We start from the raw sequence: 22,177 nt of genomic DNA on the forward strand, positions 1-22,177 counted from the left end.
TGGTGTTAAAGATCTAAAAACAACGTACTCAGCAGGAATTGATAACAGATCCAGTAGAATCTTACCAGGTACTGCTCCAAAACATTATTGACCTCCTCATTCATATATGTAACTTCTCATTAGAGGTGAGCATCTTCCCTGATTAGCTAAAAATATTCTAATTTTTTCTGATATTCAATGCTGGTAATAAATGCATTGTGCCAAATTACTGACACATTACATTAGATGCTGTTTTTCAAAAGTATTGGATAAAGTAATGTATAATAAGTTAATAACGATTATAAATAAAAATGGAACATTAGCCAGTTCTCAACATGATTTCCAAAGTAAGAAACCAACTAAGACAACAATCCATGAATCTATAACTGCTGTTTTAAAATCCGTTGATGAAAAACAGCAAATTTCAGGTATATTTTTAGATTTCTAAAGTTTTCAACACGGTAAACCACAGAACTCTTCTAAACAAGTTAGAGTACTATGCATTAGGGGATTAGTAAATGAATGGATCTGTTCATTTCTCAGTGACCACATAAAAAAAGTGTGCATTAGACATACAGATGAAAAAGCACAAATAGTCTCAGAATACCTGTCAGAAGAACACCCAATCACCTCAGAAGAACACCCAATCACCTGTAGGGTACCTCAGGAATCAATAAAGGGACCTCTTCTCTTGCTGATATATATCACTGATCTAGATATACATGATGGGTCATGACACACAACAGTATTAGTGAAAGCAGCAAAAAAATGATTATATCCAACATGAAGTAAACTCTGTTACAAATCAACGAAGTAAAGGATATGCAATAAATCATCTTATAATAAACAAAAAGAAAACAGTAGAATTTAATTTCCATAACAGTCAAAAACAACATCTTGGAAAATCTAGGTTGGAATGTAACAATGTTATGAAAAGGATAGTTGCTACTCGCCATACAGGGGAGATGCTGAGTCGTAGACAGGCACAACAAAAAGACTGTTGGACAGTTAGCTTCAAGGCCTTTGTCAAAAATAGCATACACACACACACACACACACACTCTCTCTCTCTCTCTCTCTCTCTCTCTCTCTCTCTCTTTGTTGTGCCTATCTGCAACACAGCATTTCCACTATACGGTGATTGGTGATTAGCAACTACCCTTTTCATAACATTAAAACAGACAGCATGGTCAACCAACAACCTATTGTGAATAAAGAAGAGACAAAATGTTTGGCATTTAAATTCAAAGTGACCTAAAACAAGACAAACATATTGAAAACATTAATGCCAAGTTGAGTACTGGCTGCCATTTTAAGGGCTCTATAAGGATGCACTCTCAAGTAATTGCCTGTTACACATATATTAATGCTCATCTAAAATGCAGACTCATATTCTGGGGAAACTCATGAGCAGCTTTGGGGACCTGCAGAATCCAAAAAGGGTCAATAAGATTATTACAGGGAGCTGAGATAGACATGTAAACCAATATTTAAAACATGAAAGTGCTACCTCTGTCATACTGTGTACTCTTGGCTCACTAATATATATTTTTATAAAATGTAATTGGAAATGATCGTGTATTAGAAAAATATGTGACTGACATAATCATAACACTAAATTAAAATGTAACTTGCATTTACGACCAGTTAATCAAATAAAAAAATTCAATAAGTTGCCAAATGATATAAAATGTATACTAAAAGCTAATGCTTTTGAAAGATCCGTTAAAGAATATCTGTAGCATCACTGTTTCTATTCATTAATTGAGTACTTAATCTACAATAAAGGATACATCTGTAACTTTTGTAACACATAACAATTAGAACTATATATAATCTTGAAAACTGTTCTCTGTAATGACTACAGTTAAACTCAGTATCATGTTCATTTTACTACATATGATCAAAAGACAAATTAAAATAAGTACACAAATAAAAGTACATATTACTGTGATATAAATTCTTCTACAGAATGGAAGGAGTTGTTAAGAACAAACTTTTTCAGTTTGTTTTAAAATTTTACTTTGGTGTCTATCAGGCAGTTTATGTCACTGAGTAAATTATCAGAAATTTTACTCATGGCATTGTGTGCCCCTTTTTTGCCAAAGGCAGCATTAATGTGGAGTAATGAATGTCATTTTTCCTTCTGGATTTGCTGTTATGTACATCATTGCTCCATTTGAACAACAAAATTCATGAGGGAATAAATACATTGTGAAGCAATTGCCAGAATGCCCAGCTCCTTAAACACATGTCTGTGTGTGAACACAGGCCCTGTCAACTTAAAACAAATAATGACCATTGGGGAACAAGCATTTTACCATAGAATTTACCTGATCAGCCACAACTATCACATAGTCATTGCTAATAATGCAGTTTTGCAGAATAACTACAGGGTCCATGAATTGCCATGATATGGCTGTTCAAATCATCACTGAACTCCCACTATGTTTTACTCTTGAAACATAAACTCAGACAGAAGTTGAAAATGGTATGAAACAAGACTCATCTGACCACATGATTATCTTCTATTGCTCCACAGTCCAGGCATTGTGGCTAATGCACTCCATTTTCCTGATACAGCCTTTTGCATCACTGATGCATGGTTTTGGAATTCCAGATCACCCTGCAATTCCCTGCTTTAGAGCTCCCTCCATGTTGTTTTGGTGCTAACAGGAATTGTGAGTGAGACATTCAGTTCTGCAGTGAGTTTTGTAGCTGCTGTCACCTTTTTTCTCTGTCATAATCCTCTTCAATGACCATCTGTCACAATCACTCAACACCCACTTCCATCCAAGATGTGACTTGGCAGATTTTATTCTTCTGCTTTCCCTGTATGTGGGACAAATCTTTGATATGGTGGCTCTTGATATGTCAAACACTTTGGTCATTTGTGTATAGTAGGACCCAGCATATGAGCACTAACAATGTGCACACAATCGAATGCACTCAGCAATGACATAATCCATGTGCTACTACACAGAACACCACTCTGATCACAACTGACACCTGCAGTGTATTGAGGATATTGTACAAATACTATCCATGGTCAGATAATACAATGGAACTTTCTGGCTTGCTGGCTTGGCCAGCATCTCCAGTTATGTTCAAGATGCCTTTTTCATTGTATTTCCTTATTTTTGTCCATCTCCTGTAGGCATAGAATCAGATTCAGTATTTGAACGGTGAAGAAATTTGGTTTATTTAAAGCAGCAGATTATTGTGCATAAATGAACCCTTCATCTATATATGTGTAACAGCATTCCATTTCATTGACAGGTCAAATATTTGTCTCATCACTACATTTAACTGAATTAGTGATGCTAGTTTCAAAAATGTTTCTTTTCATAAAAGTTGTTTTCTGCTTCCATAAAGAAACTTACACCTCAACATATCACATGAAATTATTGCCATTTCTAATCTTTCTTATGAATCTCAATTTCTTGGATCTTGTGAATAGTTATGATCAGGGAAGTAAATTAACATTTGAGATTGCTTAACTGAGTTTTCCTACTGCAACATTATGTTGAAATACCCTTTCACTTTTTCTTCAGCTCAAGAACTTTTACAAAGTTAAGAAGGCTTATCCAAAACATCTTGAATGTTGCCTTCCATCAGAAAAAGGATATGTTTATGACATGGACATAATGACAGTTCTAGACCAAAAAGATAATGATGGGAGGATTGTAGTGATCATGCGATTTGGTAAGTGTCATTCTTAAAGACTAAGAACTGCATATGAATAGTGTCCATATACTTGCACCTAAATATTTTGATATTGAAAATTTAATTCTTTATTGATTTTGAATCTTCAGATTGAGTATGAACATTTACATTCTTCAAAGGCAGATATTTTTCACATAACGTAACACCTTGGTTGTTTCACTATAATTTTTTCTTTAGTACAACTGCACTCATGCTCATAAATTAAGGATAATTGCAGAATGTGCACAATGTGGCACTACACAAGACTGGTGGTAATAGCATAGGCACATAGGGAACATACATGACACAGAGGCGTAAGTCCACAGTATTGGTGATAAGTTGACAAAACCATCCCGAAACACATGTGCTACAAAACGCCACTGTTTCTTGCACATGTACCCCGACATCAGTATGGGATATGATCACCATGCACATGTACACAGGCCGCACAATGGGTTGGCATACTGTGGATTAGGTCGTCGAGCAGCTGCTGTGGTATAGCCTCCCATTCTTGCACCAGTGCCTGTCGGAGCTCCTGAAGTCTCGTAGGGTTTGAAGATGTGCAGCGATACATCGACCGAGAGCATCCCAGACGTGCTCAATGGCATTTAGGTCTGGACAACAGGTAGGCCACTCCATTCACCTGATATCTTCTGTTTCAAGGTACTCCTCCACCATGGCAGCTCAGAGGGGCCGTGCGTTATCATCCATCAGTAGGAAGGTGGGACCCACTGCACCCCTGAAAAGGCAGACATACTGGTGAAAAATGACATCCCGATACAGCTGACCTGTTACAGTTCCTCTGTCAAAGACGTGCAGGGGTGTACATGCACCAATCATAATCCCACACCACACCATCAAACCACGACCTCCATACAGGTCCCTTTCAAGGACATTAAGGGGCTGGTATCTGGTTCCTGGTTCATGCCAGATGAAAACCCAACAAGAATCACTGTTCAGACTATACCTGAACTCATACTTGAACGTAACCTGGGACCACTGTTCCAGTGACCATGTACTATGTTCTTACACCAGGCTTTACAGGCTCTCCTGTGACCAGGGATCAGTGGAATGCACCTTGCAAATCTCCGGGCAAATAAACCATGTCTGTTCAGTTGTCTGTAGACTGTGTGTCTGGAGACAACTGCTCCAGTGGCTGTGGTAAGGTCCTGAGCAAGGCTACCTGCAGTACTCCATGGCCATCTGTGGGCACTGATGGTGAGATATCAGTCTTCTTATGGTGTTGTACACTGTGGACATCCTGTACTGTAGCGCCTGGATATGTTTCCTGTCTGCTGGAATCATTGCCATAATCTTGAGATCACACTTTGTGGCACATGGAGGGCCCATAATACGACCTGCTCTGTTTGACCAGCCTCCATTTGCCATAATGACATGAATATGTGCTCTTTGAGCCATTTTCAACACATAGTCACCATTACCACGTCTGAAAACGTCCACACACTTACTTGCTGACATGCACCAACACACCTCTGCATATGTGGACTGCTGCCAGTGCCACCAAGCGATGACCGCAGGTCAAATGCACCGCATGATCATATCTCGAGGTGATTTAAACCCGCAAACTGCCCACCAGAGCATTGTTTCACCATGTACCAACATCATTCTTAATTTATGAGCATGACTGTAGTATTAACTGTTCAGATTGTGTGTAATGGAATTATTATTTTATTACTAAGGTTAATTAAATGATTCTTTCAGAAAAACTGGATTACAAAAAGATTGTAGTAGAAGAATGCTACCAGACAATAGCAACAGTGCTTTCGTTTTGTTGTGAAGATCCTCACGTTCAAATCTCTGGTGCAGTATTTATTGTGGATATGGCAGGGTATGGACTTCAACATTTCCTAGTTGCAACACCATCAAACTTATCACTTTTCATTAAAATGTTCCAGGTAAAAATCAGCATTCTGTTTTTGCAACTAATATTAATTGTAAGTCATGTATGTCTGCAAAAGAGATATGTTTGAGTAATCACATTTCATCTATGAAAATATGATTTTACAGGACTGCTTTCCTTTGAGGCTGAAGGGTGTCCATATTGTAAATGCACCATCACTTTTTGCTGCTGTGTTTGCAATTTCTAAACCATTTTTGAAAGAAAAGATGAGACAAAGAGTGAGTATCGTATTGAAATGGTATTGGTGTACTTTGAAACAGCTTCTTTCTGTATTCTAATGTAGTGCCAATATAAGATAATGTCATGTTTTTAATATGCATTATGAACAGGGAATCATTAGACTTGTTTTTGATAACTGAATTTTTCAGATTCATGTTCATGGTAGAAACATGTCTTCTTTGCATGAATATGTGCCTTATGAGATACTACCAAAACAGTTAGGAGGAATGGTACCTAATTTCAACTTCAATTCATTCAGACACAAACTACAACAAAATGAAGATATGATCAAAGGTAATGCATTCTTAGTTTGATATTAATCAACTTATACAAGATGGTTCAGAATTATGTTTCTAACAATTAACATCCGTAAGTTTCACAGGTAGTCATGCAATTTTTGCAAAAACTAAGCTGTTGACTTGATGATCCATATAATAAATTTAGTTTAATATGTTTTAGCACTGCTTATACATGGCATTTCTTTGTTGTTGTTGTTGATAATGTTGATCATGATAATGGTGATGACACTGTTAGCGCTGTTACTGTGTTTATGCTAGCCGCAATAAATAACATACATATAGAAATGCTGAACTAGAACCACATTTAATCATGGCTTGGTAAAGTTGCACATGACATAACTTGTGCACTGTACAAGAAGTGAATATTTCTAGTACCAGAGAGAGACTGACTTGGCTACTTGGCATGAACAAAGATACAGCATGTCAACGAAAGAGTTTACAATATTGAAGCACTTCTACTCTTACAAATAAACTATCAAGTATGTTGTAAACGGATAAATCTATCACCTTGATAGGTAGCCCTAGTTTTCCAATTACTGAGTTAATAATTATAAGTAGAAAAATAAGAGAAAAACCTAAATTAATGTTTTTTTTATAAAAAAAAGAAAAAACAGAATTGTCAAACACTGTCACAAGGATTGAGACAGGCCACTAGCCATTGTCTGGCCTGACATCATCTATGCAGGGTGCCTATGCATGTGACTCCTCACCATGGCAGAAGCCGGCTACCTTCAAGTCTATGCTGGCCAGCATCACCAGAGTGTGGTGTGTCGGTCTCATGCTACTGTGATGTAATTGTATAAAACATTCCTCTTGATCACCAGTGAGTCTTTGGTCCCATTGGCCTGTCACTCCATCCCTCACCCCAAGTGCTGTCTACTCTACAAGGTGATGTGATGAGAACTGATGTCACTACTGTGGGCAGCAGAGGGTGTATCACTCCCTGCAATGCAACATCCAAATCAAAGTTGTGATATCATCATTGTGATATGACTGAGGCTATAGTTTGTGTTTTGGTGATGATCATAGGGTTGAGAGCTTGATGGCAGTGTAACTGCAGAGTTACTTTTTTGAGGATGGAGGAGCCATGGAAACTCTCTTAGTTTAGGGGTAATTCTAGGGATGGCTGGAGCCCATGTCATGTGCACGGTGTAATTTACTTGGGAATTCTGTCGTTTGTGCCAAATCTGTGGCATTTGTTTGTTTTACATGTCATCATTTTGGCCATATGGCAAGACAGTATAGGGAGTTCAGATGGTTTGTGATTAGATAGAATAAATATATGTGATATTGTTGGTAACTGAAGAGTGTTCAGTCCTTGTTATTTTTGAGTTATTATTACTGAAATTGTAAATATGAGTAAGAGTGATGCAATGGCATAATCAGAGACTCAAGATGTCACCAGTGAGGAAACTATGCAATCACTAATTGATCAGGTAGCTCAGTTAAGGGCAGAGAATATACTTGTAAACAATAAATTAGCAGAGAAAGGCGAGTTGGGGTTTTTGAAGTTGCAGAATCTAGGGGCTGGATCTGGCTAAGTGAACCTTTTTTCTCCCTTTTCCAGTAGGTCCTCTGAGGCTGTGTTATCAAATGTGGAAGACCTCTTGTCAAGGCCTAATGAGGCCATGGAGGATTTTGTGGACAGGATTAGGAAACTTAATGTGCATACATATGAGCTGACACAGAGTGATGAGGCAAACAAGGCGTTGCTAGGAAGCAAAGCAATGGGCTGTCATTGCTTTCCTAAGAGGTTTAGCACTGGCAAAATCAGGAGTGCGTACACTGGTGCACCTAGGGATCTCTACGTGGCAGTTAAGCTAACAGTGGAACTCAAGCAGATTGATGGTGCAAGAGGGGTAAGAGATCAGAGAAATGTGTTTGAGCAGATATGAGGTATGGTGCATGTTTGGAGGAAGTGCTGTCAGTCACAGAGCGATGGGGGTTGTATGAACTATCAGTCATTCTGTGGGAATAACAATAGGTAGGATATGAAACAGCAGCAGTATTATAGGAATAATTTCAGGGGTGGTCTGGGTGTTAACAAGCATCTGTTAAACTCAGAAGGGAGCCCCAGACCTGCTGAAAGGTGTTCTCAGTACAATTGAATGCAGTGGATATGAATACAGAGGTGGACTGTGCCATAGCAGGGATAATAGATGGTAAGAAGTGTACGTTTTTGTTGGGCAGAGGAGTGTATGTTTTGGTGGCCTCAAGAGATTTAATGGGTAAGAGGCAATGTGCTCCACCATGTTTTGATTTGTGTGGGGTGTAGGATAGTGAGATATGGCCACTGGGGTCAGTGATAGTGAATTTTAAATTAGAGGAAACCAAGTTTAAGCAGTGTGTGGAAGTGGTATCTCATGTGAATGAGGGCTGCAGTATGATCCTTGAGCTAGACTTTATGCATTAACATCATGCCATAATTGACCTTCAGTAATGTGTGATGGAGCTTTGTGGGAGGACATTCCTTCTAGGGAAGCTGCCATCAACATTGATTTGCCTTGAGGAGCATCTGTTTTACAAGACAGTCCAGTTAAACTGCAAGCAATGACATTAAGGCTTGCATGATCATGTGGTGAGTGGCACTGGGAAGTCACTTTGTGTGAATGTGGAGTCTGACTTACCAGATGGAAGAACTGTTATTAGAGTTTCAGGACTTGCTCTTTCTATGAGGACCATTGCCTGTAATGAACATGATGCAACACAACATTCCTACAAGGAATGAAGCACTGGTGTACTGAAGGCTGAAAATATGCCACAGTCTCTGCAGCCAATTTTGGAGGAGTTTGTCAATCAAAAGAGGAAGTATCAGTTCTGTTGGTGTTACTGGCATTTGAACAGCCATGTGAACTACCAAATGCTTACCCCATTCAAAACATCACAGAAACCTCAGCAGCTAACTAGAGAGGTAATTAATTATGGCAGAGCATCAGCTACAGACTAAACTGGTATTTAGAGGCAGTTCAAGCGTGGATGCAAGTATCAATGCAAAAGTACTGTGATGGACTTGAGAGTTAGTGCAATAAATTAGAGATGGACCCAGAGGACAGAGAGAAGACTGTGTTTAGAGTCTCTTGGGGACATTATCAGTACAGAAGAATGCTGTTTCATTTAAAGAGTGTACCAGTAAGAATTCAGTGTTCATTGGATGGAGTGTTAAAAGAATTGAAGCCCCATCAATCTTCAGTGTATCTGGATGACATACGTGTGTTTTTAAGAGATGTGGAGGACCATAGTCAACAGTTGAGGGATGTACTCAAGAAATTACAGGCTGACATTTAACACAAGTACTGAAAAATTTCATTTTAGAGTTGGAAGAAGTAAATTACTTAGGTCATTTAATATCTAAGTATGATGTGAGAACTGATCTGAGATTGACACAGGGAGTGTGGGATTTTCCAGTACCAGGAACAAGCAAAGAGTTATTGTCTTCCCTGGGCCTCATAAGGTATAGAAAATTCATGAGGCAGTCTGCAGATAGAGCATGACCCTTTATACAATTAATAAGGAAAGGTATCAAATTTGTGTGGCCTGAGAATTTTCAGAAAGCATTTGCTGTGTTAAATGAAGTTTTCATGTCAAGTGCAGAGTTAGTGTTTCCACATTTTCCAAAGGAATTTATTTTATTTTGTGATGCTTTTGGTGCATTTTGAGCCTGGAGGTCAATGCAGGAGAACTCGCTATCACTTTTGCAAGACAATTTAATGGAGCTGAGAGGAATTATTCTAGGACAGAGAGAGAGATGCTTAGCCTGTTGTACAGAATGAGAGTCTTCTGGTATTACTTGTATGAGAAGAAGTTTAAAGTGGAGACTGACCATGCTACTTTGAAGTTGTTACTATTTTTGAAGGACTCATCTGACAGACAGACAAGATGGGCATTCAGACTCAGTGAATTTGAGTATGAAGTAATCAACAAATCAGGGATGGAACACGGAAATGCGGATGCACTAAACAAGAAGGTAGCAGTAATACAAGCACTAGTTTAAGACCTTGCTTAGTGTTAAGCAGCACAGAGTGCAGACAGACAGTGTAAGCAGTACCGTAAGCAGCAGCAGTTCAGCATGTGTGATGGATTATTGTACAGGGAGATTCGATTAGGACCACAACTGCTTGTACCAGAAAAGTTAAGGGAAGAGGTGCTAAGACAAATGTGTGATCATATTTTTGTTAGGTCATGGAGGGTGCAGAGTGAGGACTCAGAAGGTGGCAGAGAAATACTGGTGGAGAGGAGGGAAAAGCAATGTTGATATGTACATCAGGAAATGTGTCAATGCGTGCAGCATGCATATTGAATTTGGAAAGAAGTACTGTTTCAGATGTTGCCATATTGTTTTATTGGAATGGTTATGTTAGGTCTGTTCAGCTGATCTCCAGCAGGGAATCATTTTGTGCTGACTATAACAGACCACATTTCTTGTTACACTGAGATGGTGCTGACTGCTGATGCTTGACCAACAAGCACTTACAGTTCCTTAAGTGTCAGTGAATAGATAGATGTTGAAGTTTGTGGTACCAGAGACAATAATTATGGATCAAGGGATGAACTTCAGGTCAGACCTGTTGAAGGAATTGTGCCAGCATTGAAAGTGAAAAAAGACAAAACCGAGAACTAGTTCACTTTGTCCTTAATCAAATGGCATCAGGCATTTGGTAGGATGCTTTTTTATTATGTTAACCCCCACCATACAGACTGGCATACATATTTATCTTTTGTGGTAAATGTATATAATTTGAAGGTACACACCAGCACTGAGCTGTTGTCATTCAAAATGGTTTATGATAAGAAGATGCCATCACCATTCAATATGATAAAGCAGAAAGGGGCAGGAATGGAGAGTCAGTCCAAGAACTTGTGAGAACAGTTAGGGAGGTTTGGAAGAAGGTCCAACAGGTGAACGGCAAGGCATTGAAAGCCAAGAGCATGCAGTTAGGGGTACGGGAACTTTACCTCAAGACAAGGTGGGACAGTGAGTGATTCAAGTCCATATACTCTGAAAGGGAAGGCAAGTTTATGACACAGTACCAGGATCCATAACGTGTGATTGAAAACACATCACTTGCAAATGTAAAGCTGCAGTTGCCAACAAGGTCAACGATTGTACATGTAAGACATTTACAGCCATTCAGGGGTGAGCCAGAAGCAAGCCCAGGCAATATATTAGTGGAACCAAGGAAGAAAGGGAAAAGTAAAAAGCAGAAGAATGAGCAGCAGGAAAGGAGGTCCATATACCTTGTATACTGTATGTGTTAAGGCCTTGAAGGTAATCAACATGTTTTGCGCTTGGTTATAATTTTCTTTTTTTGTGTATTACATAGGTTGTTAAGGTGATTTTAGGTAGGATCATATGTGTACCTTTAATTAATTGATGAGAGCTGCTGATTGGAGACAGCTGGCTGCTGGGGAGAAGGGAGCTGTCCTATGGTTGCCATTAGGAGAAGGCAAGTAAAGGAGAAGACTAGTTTTGTCCATGCTGTACACTTTCACCTTTGTTCGAATGGGGGTGCTGCCAGGTCATAGCTTGGACAGAGGAGCTACATTTTTCAGGCAGCAATATGTGGTATGATCTAGTCACAAATGCTCATTAAGTTTGATTTCAGCGTATGAGAACTATGGAAGGAGGTAAGAAGTTTGAAGAGGTATTTTCAGCTTTACAACAATTAGTGTGTAGTAATGGAGTACTCAGGAAGGGTAAAAATGGCATGGAGGCATACTCAAGATACTCAAAACACTATTTGGGTCAGCAGATGCAAACAACATAAATGAGCTGAACAGGACATCTGAAGCCCTAGAGAATTGTCAGAAGGGAATAGAGTGACTGTATATTTGCATTCCACACGCTTTGTGAGTTTCAAGAACAGCATGTTCAACAACACACACATACCTCAGCAGCTAACTAGAGAGGTAATTAATTATGGCAGAGCATCAGCTAACAGACTAAACTGGTATTTAGAGGCAGTTCAAGCGTGGATGCAAGTATCAATGCAAAAATAAGAGTAACAGGACTGTTGGAGTCACTGGAAAATAGCATCTGGCATGCAAGAGTGAAGTTGACCAGTTTGAAGGAGGCCGTTCATCAGGCACTTCTGATGTAAGAAAATATTATTATTATTATTATTATTTAAGCATCAGAATGAGAAGGGGAGGCAACATATATTTGCATGGCTCCCTTTCCCATTTGGAAAGTGCCACATACCATTGTGGAACAGTGAACAGTGAGGCTTTGTGCAAGTGATGTGCGATTAGAGAAGTTTTCTAAGAAATTCCCGGACGTCACTCGCACTGAAAATGTACCTAAGGGCTAGTTTAGAACTGAGTTGGTGAATATTACAAGGGAGAGGGGGGGGGGGGGGGGGAGGGGAATATAAGTAGTATGTTAACGTCGGCCTTGACTGTTCTGTCCGCACAATGACACGTCAGACATGGTTAGCTCTGTAAAAAAAACTTGGCACACAGAAAGTAAATGATTAAGCAAACACAAATTTAGAGTATTTGACACTATAACTGCGAACTTGGATGTACATATAACATGTTAACACTTATGTCAATAAAAATGATAGAGCTTGAATGGTTTGAAAAGTTTATAAATCACTTAGAAATGTCCATTTATTAACCACTCTGTGTTTTTCACACACCTTAGTCTCACATGCAACAAAATAACAGTATTTATCAATAGATTTAAACAAATTACCAATCTTATAATGACACCTATGTTATGGTGTGTCCGTATTATACAGGAGATAAAAAGAGAGTGATATCATCCGGCAGTGGACTATGAGTTGCACACTTGTTTTTTGTAATATCCAAATGTCTTCAGAGTCTGTCTTTAATATCAATGTTTTTACACATGTGTTTAATTAGTCTATAGTCTCTTAGGCGCGTCAGTGGTGCTGGCTTCATTTCTCTTTGTAAATTGTCAAAATACATCATTACAACACATAGTTAAATATTATACATTGGCAAATAAATGGCTCTTGGCTTCTTTCATTACTCAAATCGGTGTTTTATGTGACGAGATGTGGCGGTGTGAAAATACAACATCTCACACTACATGAGCAATTGAACCTATAGCCTTGTTATCACCTGAGCAATACCTGAAGGGGTAGAGAAAGGTGTAAAGAGAATTATCACCACAGCTACAGTTAACAGCAGAGCACAACAGCCAGAACCTGCCTTTCTACTACCATGGGGAAATGGCAGAAGCAAGAACAAATAGTGCATGGCTGTATGTGTCAGTGAAGGTACCATGGGCAACAAGCACACATTGTTTAAGTGTTACTTGGTGCACACCTGCCCAGTAAGGCTAGAAACTGTGGGGAAGTTTGTGCAAGTAAGAGAGGATGGTACATTACTGGTGATGGAAAATGGGTATCAGGAAGTGGTAATGATAAAGGGTGAGGTACAGCAATGCAAAAGCAGTGTGGTTACCATATGTCCTACTCACTAGATCCAGATGGGAGGAAGAACATATGCCACGCATTTGTCCAGGGGCAAGGCAGAAGGTCATCCATGCCAAAAGTTGGTGATAGAAATGGAGCCGTACTCCCAACAAGTGGATCTTCATTGGGTGTGTTCAGTGTATGATGACATAATAGTGGTTTCAAGTTGCTATGAACAAGGGAAGCTCATAGAAGCAAGTCACTTACAATTAAGAAGTGTTGGGCTGTTAGTTACTGGAACTCTTTGTGGTACTATGGGACCAGTACTTCAGTTACCAGCTACAGTACAGGAGTTACTCTTTAAATATAATACAGCCACAGCTGTGTTACCTGGATAAGTCCTTAGAAATGTTTCCTGGACAAAACTTTATCTTCTTGAATGATACCTGGGAGCCAAGCCTAATTCATTCAATAAGTTACATAATAGCTCCACAGGATGGGTGAATCTTGGTGGAACAACTAATGCTGTATCAGGATTATAGGCATCATGTAACCACAAACTTGAGGGTCACAGTTTCTAGTGACATACTGACTCTGATTTTGCTCCTCATAGCTCTTACTTATCAGAGATAACTAACCATTCAGAAACCCAACCTACGAGTAGCCCAGGTTCCAACGGACTGGATTCCCTGAGCAAGCAATGGAGAATGAATTTGTAGGGCTTAGAAAGAGGGGAAGCAGCCATAAAATTTAATGTAGTAAATACTGTAATGTAGTAACGTGTAATGTAGTATAGTTAGCAATAGAGTTTAAAAATGGCAGTCTGGTATAATCTTGGGAGCTTGTACACATTTTATAGATCAAGGGTGATATAGTCACGGTGGAGAATGTGTCCTGAACAAGACCCAAGGGACTGGGTCTTTCCCATGGAAGGGGTCAATATACCGTATTTACTCGAATGTAAGCCGCACTTTTTTTCCGGTTTTTGTAATCCAAAAAACCGCCTTCGGCTTAGAATCGAGTGCAAAGCAAGCGGAAGTTCTGAAAAATGTTGGTGGGTGCCGCCACAACTTACTTCAGCCGTCGAATATATGTAGCGCTACACAGGCATGCTTTGTAGGCACAAAGATAAATACTGGCGCTGAAACCTCTGCGTCAGGAAATAAATTTAAAAAAAAAGTGGAAGACGAGCTTTTTCTCCGCCCCGAGTTTCGACCACTGCATTTTCATACATTATCCAATGAAGTAAATACAAATTCGTATTGTTCATCTTCGAATGTAGCAGCATTTCAATGTACGATGAAAATCCGACTGGCAAGACTGTTTGGGATGTTTGTCAATATGGTCAACTCTACGTTCTGAATTTTTTTCCTATCTGTGAGATGAGTTGGTTGCTAATAGTAACTTTTACAAATTGTGAATCACATGCAGTATTCTCGTCACCATAAGAATAATACGAATATAAACATTTAGCCATGTATTGTTTCATACTGCTACTATCTCATTTAAGTCCTGTCTGCCTAATAAACTACGAAACTAGAGTAAGAAAACAGCAAACGCAGAGGAATATACATGTCATGTCGTGTTTATATTCGTATTATTCTTATGCTTAACAGTGATACAGTCAGAAATGAAGCACGGCAATTGACTAGATTTTTAAATCTACGATGACTCTAATTTCCGTGTAGAATGTAATGTACTAAAGAGGCGCATGCAAAGATTTTCAAACGTAGAAAAATTTTCGCTAAACTCTCGTTCAGAACATCTTCTATTATACGCAGTCTATTATTTGGTTCTTGTTGATCATTATCAAAGAAAGCAGCAGTGTAAGTAACAACAAATAGCAGTTTCTTGCCATTGTTTCGCTAATGAGACAATTCCTTTCTTTTTTTTTTTTTTTATTGTAAGCGGTGGTAGCGTGCACAAAAGCAAGCCATGCCGCAAGCGGCGACAGGCTGTAAACACGCACTATCAGAATGCGACACAGTACAGTAATGCATTTTCAGCTGAGTGATGTAAACACCTATAACAAAGAAAACTGCGCTTATCAGATCAAAGAAAAAATAAGCAATCAATTCAAACAAGACGAGGCACGTGGAACAGGAAGGGTACCCATATAAATACGGACGGAGTGCCTGACGCATAGCAATGGCTACCTGGTAAAGCTTAACTGCTAAGCTTACGACTCGAACCAAACTACCGTAGCTGTATCGTCATTCATTCGACCTAAATTGTGTCTCATATTACAATGGACCAACTTTGTTTCGATTTGGAGATGCGGCCTATAACTTCTCTCTCCCCTTGAATTTCGAGTCTCAAATTTAAGGTGCAGCTTAGATTCGGGAAAATTTATTTCCTTGATTTCGAGTCTCATTTTTCAGGTGCGGCTTAGATTCGAGTGCGGCATAGATTCGAGTAAATACGGTAATGTCACTACCTAGTTTTAGTGAAATTTATGGGAGTTTGTAAGGAACCCACCTAAAAGTGTTGCAGTAGCATCCATGGGCTGGTAACTGGAGTGTTGAAATGTGTGGGTCAGTTAACACATATGCAAAAGTATTGTCAGGTGGACTAGCCATACTTGGTGAAACATACATCACACAGTAGTAATAGCCAGAGTAGGTGGACGATGCATCACACCAGGACAAGACCCATGTTGTGTGCTACTTAACCAGACGCTGGGTAACACTGCAACAAATGTGCCTCAGAGGTGTTCATTTTGAGGCAGGTTCATTTAATAAAGTCCAGCAGCACCGCCATGATGCGATATCCGTGCTACATTATGAGGTGAATGGCCACCATCAGCTGCTTCCATGGCTTCAGACTGGGTTAGGTCAGCCACCTCCTGCACTGAGCTCCTTGTGAGACTTGGTACCACAGTGCCACCAACCTACAATCCACACCTGCTGTCACCAGAAACCTGCCAGGTGGCACAGATCATGTCCCGTGCACGGTAGTCTTCACCTGTCTGCCTCCACAGTGGACGCACATAGGTACTGAGTCACCAGGTGTGGCCATTCCACAGTGGGACACAATCATAGCAGAAACAGGAGAATGCCACAGACCTAAAGACCATAGCCTATTGTCAGGGCTCCAGCCGTTGCTCAGCCAGCCATCAACAATACATGGCAACACACCTCACCAAGGTTGAAGCAAGCCGCCTGTGAGTTGATGCTAACCTGAGTCACCAGAGTGGGTCATGTGAACCTCACATTGTTACAACTTGATGTGTATTTGGATTTGAATAAAATATGTCTCTCAACTACCGGTGTGTCACTGGGCCCTAAAGCTCATTGCTCCACCACTCACCCCACCGAGTGTCATCTGCACTCTGTAAAGGATTAGATTTTCAATGACATATCACTTTTACAGATATCTGTCAGTGTGAATAAAACTGAAAGCAGTGACGACCATATTAATAAATTGTAGGATCAGCTACTTAGTTGGTTTTACATTGGCTTCAGTGTCTTCTTTGGGAATGATTGACAGAACAGGTATAGTCATTTTGAAGAAATTACCTACCAAGTTTATGTGGTACATCAGGATAGCAATTAAGCAATGGATAAAATTTTGTTGAAACTGACTGGGATGAAGCTAAGTGGAGAACGCATATTGAGTATGCATTGATAGTGCAAACTGTCAATACTTGGAAGAGGTGAAGTACAGACAAGCAGGGAGTTTATTGCCTCAGAATATGTGAAGGAAATGTCAGGAACACCTGATTCAATACTTTGACAACAATGCAGCACAATGCTCTTTTGTAATGGGGCTATGCATTGTAATTACACCTAATGACAATGAAACAATACCTTTTCATGCTGCAAACTTAGCATAAAGAGATGCTCTGATGCTCTGAAACTGAACACTAGACTAGCCAGGAGCACTGACAAGCTCAAAAAATGGGAGCACATTCAGTCACCAATACAGGGCATCACATCATCGACTTCTATAGAACCATCAACTTCCTTCCACTTATTCTCAGAATTTGGCCACTCCATCTGCATCACTAATGCATGGATGGCCCAGTGAATATAACGAAGCGTTACCAACCATTGTCAGATGGAGTCTACTGTTATGAGTCCACAGCCATTTGCCTGTGTAGGAAACTTCAACTCTGCAAGCTGCGTTCCTGCCAATCACACCCATGACCTCCTGAAGATGAGAGTAGTTCAATTTTCCATGAATGAAGAACCGATCTCCCCGTCGGTGAGTTGTTTATCTAGGGAGCAGAGTGGTTGTACCACCACTCTTGGGCACTATAAGTACTGCCTTACTGGTTGGGTGCTAGGACTGCCTCTCAGGCTGTCCTTTGTGCTGCTGCTGAGTCTTTTGCCTAAGAAATGGTGCAATACAGTGGATGATCCTGAAATAGTGGCTAATATTTTCAACATTCATTTCTTAACAGTCACAAATCAAATGGGGTGCTTGGGTTTGGTAAAGAAAGCTACAGAATTTCTGCTTAACCCCTTAACTAACAAAATAGATGAGATGCTTGTTCGGAAAACGGCAGTGAAAGAAATTAAAAAAGTAATTCTGTCCTTAAAAAGTAAAAGCTTTGCTGGAGCTGATAACATTTCCAGCAAATTATTGAAATATTGTTGTAGAGAAATAAGTACAGTCCTCAACCATATTTATAATATGTCCCTGGAGGAAGGCGTATTCCCTGACAGGCTAAAATGTGGATTTATACAACCAATTTATACAAAGGGAGAATAGACTGATGCTTCAAATTATTGACCCATTTCATTGCTCTCAGTTTTTTCTAAGGTACTAGAGAAACTGATGCACAAGTGAATGGTTGAGCCAACAACCTAGGAATGAGTGGAACAGGAGGCATATGGCTTGGATCCTATCTGTGTGATAGAAAGCAAAAAGTAATCATGGAAGGACTGCATGTCAGCCAGGTGTCTTCAGACTGGGGCTCCATTGCCACTGGAGTAGCTCAAGGCTCAGTATTGGGCCCACTTCTTTCTCTAACATTTATAAATGATCTGCCACTCAGCACAGAACATGGGAAAATCATCATGTTCACTTATGACACTACCACAGCAGTTAATAATCCATAAGGGAATGCATCAAATGAAATAGTAAATAAGGCTTTTGCAGATATGACAAAATGGTTCAAAACTAATGGTCTTTCCAGCAATCTAAAAGATACAAATTATGTTCTTTTATCCTAAATGGATGAACATGAGATTCTATAGGTTGAGTCCTCCAAGTTCTTGTGTCTGCAAATAGACAGCAAACTTAAGTGGAACTACCATATTCAAGAGCTGTGCAAAGGGTTAAGCTCAGCAACATTTTCCTTGAGAACCATATCAGACAATAGGGAGATGGCCACAATAAAAACAGCATACTTTGGCTATTTCCATCATCTTATGGCCTACGGTGTAATATTCTGGGGAAATCAACCATTAGCAAGAAAAGTGTTCCATGCACAGAAGTAAGCCTTAAGAATTATGTGTGGAGTATGACCTAGACACTCATGCAGGAATCTATTTAGAAATCTTCAAATCTTTACAACAACAAACCAATAGTTTGTCCCACAATTATAACACCAGAAGAAAACTTGATGTTCTTTATGATCTAAGCACAAAGAGCATGGTGCAAAAGGGAGTTTTATACAGTAGCACCCAGATTTTTAATGCTCTTTCACCAATAATTAAAGAACTGGTTGGAAATATACACAGGTTTAAAGAAAAGCTGAGGCAGTTCTTTCTAGATGGATCATATTATAGTATAGATGAATTTCTAAGCCAAAATGCTAAGTATGCTTAAATCTATTTTTGTGGCCTTTATGGCCTAATCATCATTCTTTGTCTAGCTATTGGTAGTTTAAAACTGAAATGCATGTATATCTGTACGTATAACAGTATATTCGTGCAGATGTCACGTACGATAACTCATAAGTAAGATTATATGTTAGCTTATTTGTTCCTGTTATTTATATGATGAGAACAATGTACTTGTGCACTAAACAATAATTTCTAAAAATTTCACTCATTCTACACTCCTGGAAATGGAAAAAAGAACACATTGACACCGGTGTGTCAGACCCACCATACTTGCTCCGGACACTGCGAGAGGGCTGTACAAGCAATGATCACATGCACGGCACAGCGGACACACCAGGAACCGCGGTGTTGGCCGTCGAATGGCGCTAGCTGCGCAGCATTTGTGCACCGCCGCCGTCAGTGTCAGCCAGTTTGCCGTGGCATACGGAGCTCCATCGCAGTCTTTAACACTGGTAGCATGCCGCGACAGCGTGGACGTGAACTGTATGTGCAGTTGACGGACTTTGAGCGAGGGCGTATAGTGGGCATGCGGGAGGCCGGGTGGACGTACCGCCGAATTGCTCAACACGTGGGGCGTGAGGTCTCCACAGTACATCGATGTTGTCGCCAGTGGTCGGCGGAAGGTGCACGTGCCCGTCAACCTGGGACCGGACCGCAGCGACGCACGGATGCACGCCAAGAGCGTAGGATCCTACGCAGTGCCGTAGGGGACTGCACCGCCACTTCCCAGCAAATTAGGGACACTGTTGCTCCTGGGGTATCGGCGAGGACCATTCGCAACCGTCTCCATGAAGCTGGGCTACGGTCCCGCACACCGTTAGGCCGTCTTCCGCTCACGCCCCAACATCATGCAGCCCGCCTCCAGTGGTGTCGCGACAGGAGTGAATGGAGGGACGAATGGAGACGTGTCGTCTTCAGCGATGAGAGTCGCTTCTGCCTTGGTGCCAATGATGGTCGTATGCGTGTTTGGTGCCGTGCAGGTGAGCGCCACAATCAGGACTGCATACGACCGAGGCACACAGGGCCAACATCCGGCATCATGGTGTGGGGAGCGATCTCCTACACTGGCCGTACACCACTGGTGATCGTCGAGGGGACACTGAATAGTGCACGGTACATCCAAACCGTCATCGAACCCATCGTTCTACCATTCCTAGACCAGCAAGGGAACTTGTTGTTCCAACAGGACAATGCACGTCCGCATGTATCCCGTGCCACCCAACGTGCTCTAGAAGGTGTAAGTCAACTACCCTGGCCAGCAAGATCTCCAGATCTGTCCCCCATTGAGCATGTTTGGGACTGGATGAAGCGTCGTCTCACGCGGTCTGCACGTCCAGCACGAACGCTGGTCCAACTGAGGCGCCAGGTGGAAATGGCATGGCAAGCCGTTCCACAGGACTACATCCAGCATCTCTACGATCGTCTCCATGGGAGAATAGCAGCCTGCATTGCTGCGAAAGGTGGATATACACTGTACTAGTGCCGACATTGTGCATGCTCTGTTGCCTGTGTCTATGTGCCTGTGGTTCTGTCAGTGAGATCATGTGATGTATCTGACCCCAGGAATGTGTCAATAAAGTTTCCCCTTCCTGGGACAATGAATTCACGGTGTTCTTATTTCAATTTCCAGGAGTGTATATCCAGAGATATATTCTCATATGGATCTACAGAACACAAAATAAAAAATTCCTTTCACTGTTTGTATACCAGTTAAGAGATTAGAGTATTGTAATATTTTAAGACTTACACAATGTTCAAAGATTATTTTTTTATAATAAAATATAGCCTATAGTTATGGTTCCAACTTCATTTGCTGTACATATTGTACATATTTTTCCTGGAGAATGTATGTATGATATACTTTTCTTTACTTTTCAGAAAACTTTAGTACTGTCTCCTGTACAATTCCTGCAGAAAATTTTATTCTCTTATTTATCTCTCCTTCTTTATTTAAGTCACCCTTTATGATCCTATAAATTACTTACTTTTGTTTAACAGTTTTTATGACTCCTTATAAAGATATTAAACTTTTTATCTTTGCATAAAAATATCAAATAGGTCTCAAATGTCTTCATTTTCTAGGTATTTAATTTTGTGTTTGACATTATTTCAGTATAAAATCAACCAAAGTATTACTTAATTTTGCAAAACATAGTATCATGTGACAGTTTGCTCAGACACCTAAATGTCTTATGACAAATGAAAATCTTATATTCAGAACATTTTTTTCAGCATGGAACAAATATGGATATGGTATGAAACCCCAAGACAATTTCGAAATTGGAATGTCAAAATGAATGTCAAGATTAACCTTACTATGTCTAGGCAGTATGCCCTAGGGTGGTAAGAAAAATTATTATGCATGCAACTGTATAAAAACTCAGTAAATTAGAATTCAGAATTCTAGTGTTATGTCATGAAAACTGAAACATTTGTGCCATATGTATTAACAACATCATTGAAACAGTACAGAATTTATATGTTAGAAACAAACCATTTTGAACATTATCTCGTATAAATTCTTAGTGATTATAAATTGCAGTAAGAATTTAAATGTCTCCTATCAAAGTGTAAAGTATATTCATTTTGTCTCAGGAAATCTGTTGGAGCTAATCTGAGTGACATTACATCTTATGTCCATGTTATTGTATATTTTTCAGTATTGAAATGCTTACTTTCCTTATTGTTGCCTTCTTATTCTTTCCAAACCAACATCATAGTTTTACCTCAGTTTTCATAACAAAATAAATATCCACATATGAACATTTTATGTTCAATAGCTCCTGACATAGATGAGTACTGTCAAGAATATGGAATTCTTAGACAAAGTAAATGCAATGAATATGTGGTGATACAAAGAAAAAGAGACATAAGTGC

At 39.9% G+C, this 22,177-nt stretch overlaps 1 protein-coding gene across 5 annotated transcripts in view; it reads left to right on the top strand.

Moving 5' to 3' along the window:
- Positions 1-21,983, top strand: part of LOC126162062 (clavesin-2-like) — a 127,572-nt gene extending 105,589 nt beyond the window's left edge. For all 5 annotated transcript variants that reach the window (XM_049918316.1, XM_049918318.1, XM_049918320.1 and 2 more), the window contains 5 exons: positions 3,534-3,684; positions 5,407-5,600; positions 5,713-5,823; positions 5,974-6,118; positions 21,533-21,983. In XM_049918316.1, the coding sequence (XP_049774273.1) occupies positions 3,534-3,684; positions 5,407-5,600; positions 5,713-5,823; positions 5,974-6,118; positions 21,533-21,597 (666 nt within the window). In that variant the 3' untranslated portion in view covers positions 21,598-21,983. The remainder of the gene's footprint in view (positions 1-3,533; positions 3,685-5,406; positions 5,601-5,712; positions 5,824-5,973; positions 6,119-21,532) is intronic.
- Positions 21,984-22,177: the final 194 nt, after the last annotated feature.

The sequence above is a fragment of the Schistocerca cancellata genome, chromosome 2, assembly GCF_023864275.1.
Source record: "Schistocerca cancellata isolate TAMUIC-IGC-003103 chromosome 2, iqSchCanc2.1, whole genome shotgun sequence".
NCBI lineage: Eukaryota > Metazoa > Arthropoda > Insecta > Orthoptera > Acrididae > Schistocerca > Schistocerca cancellata.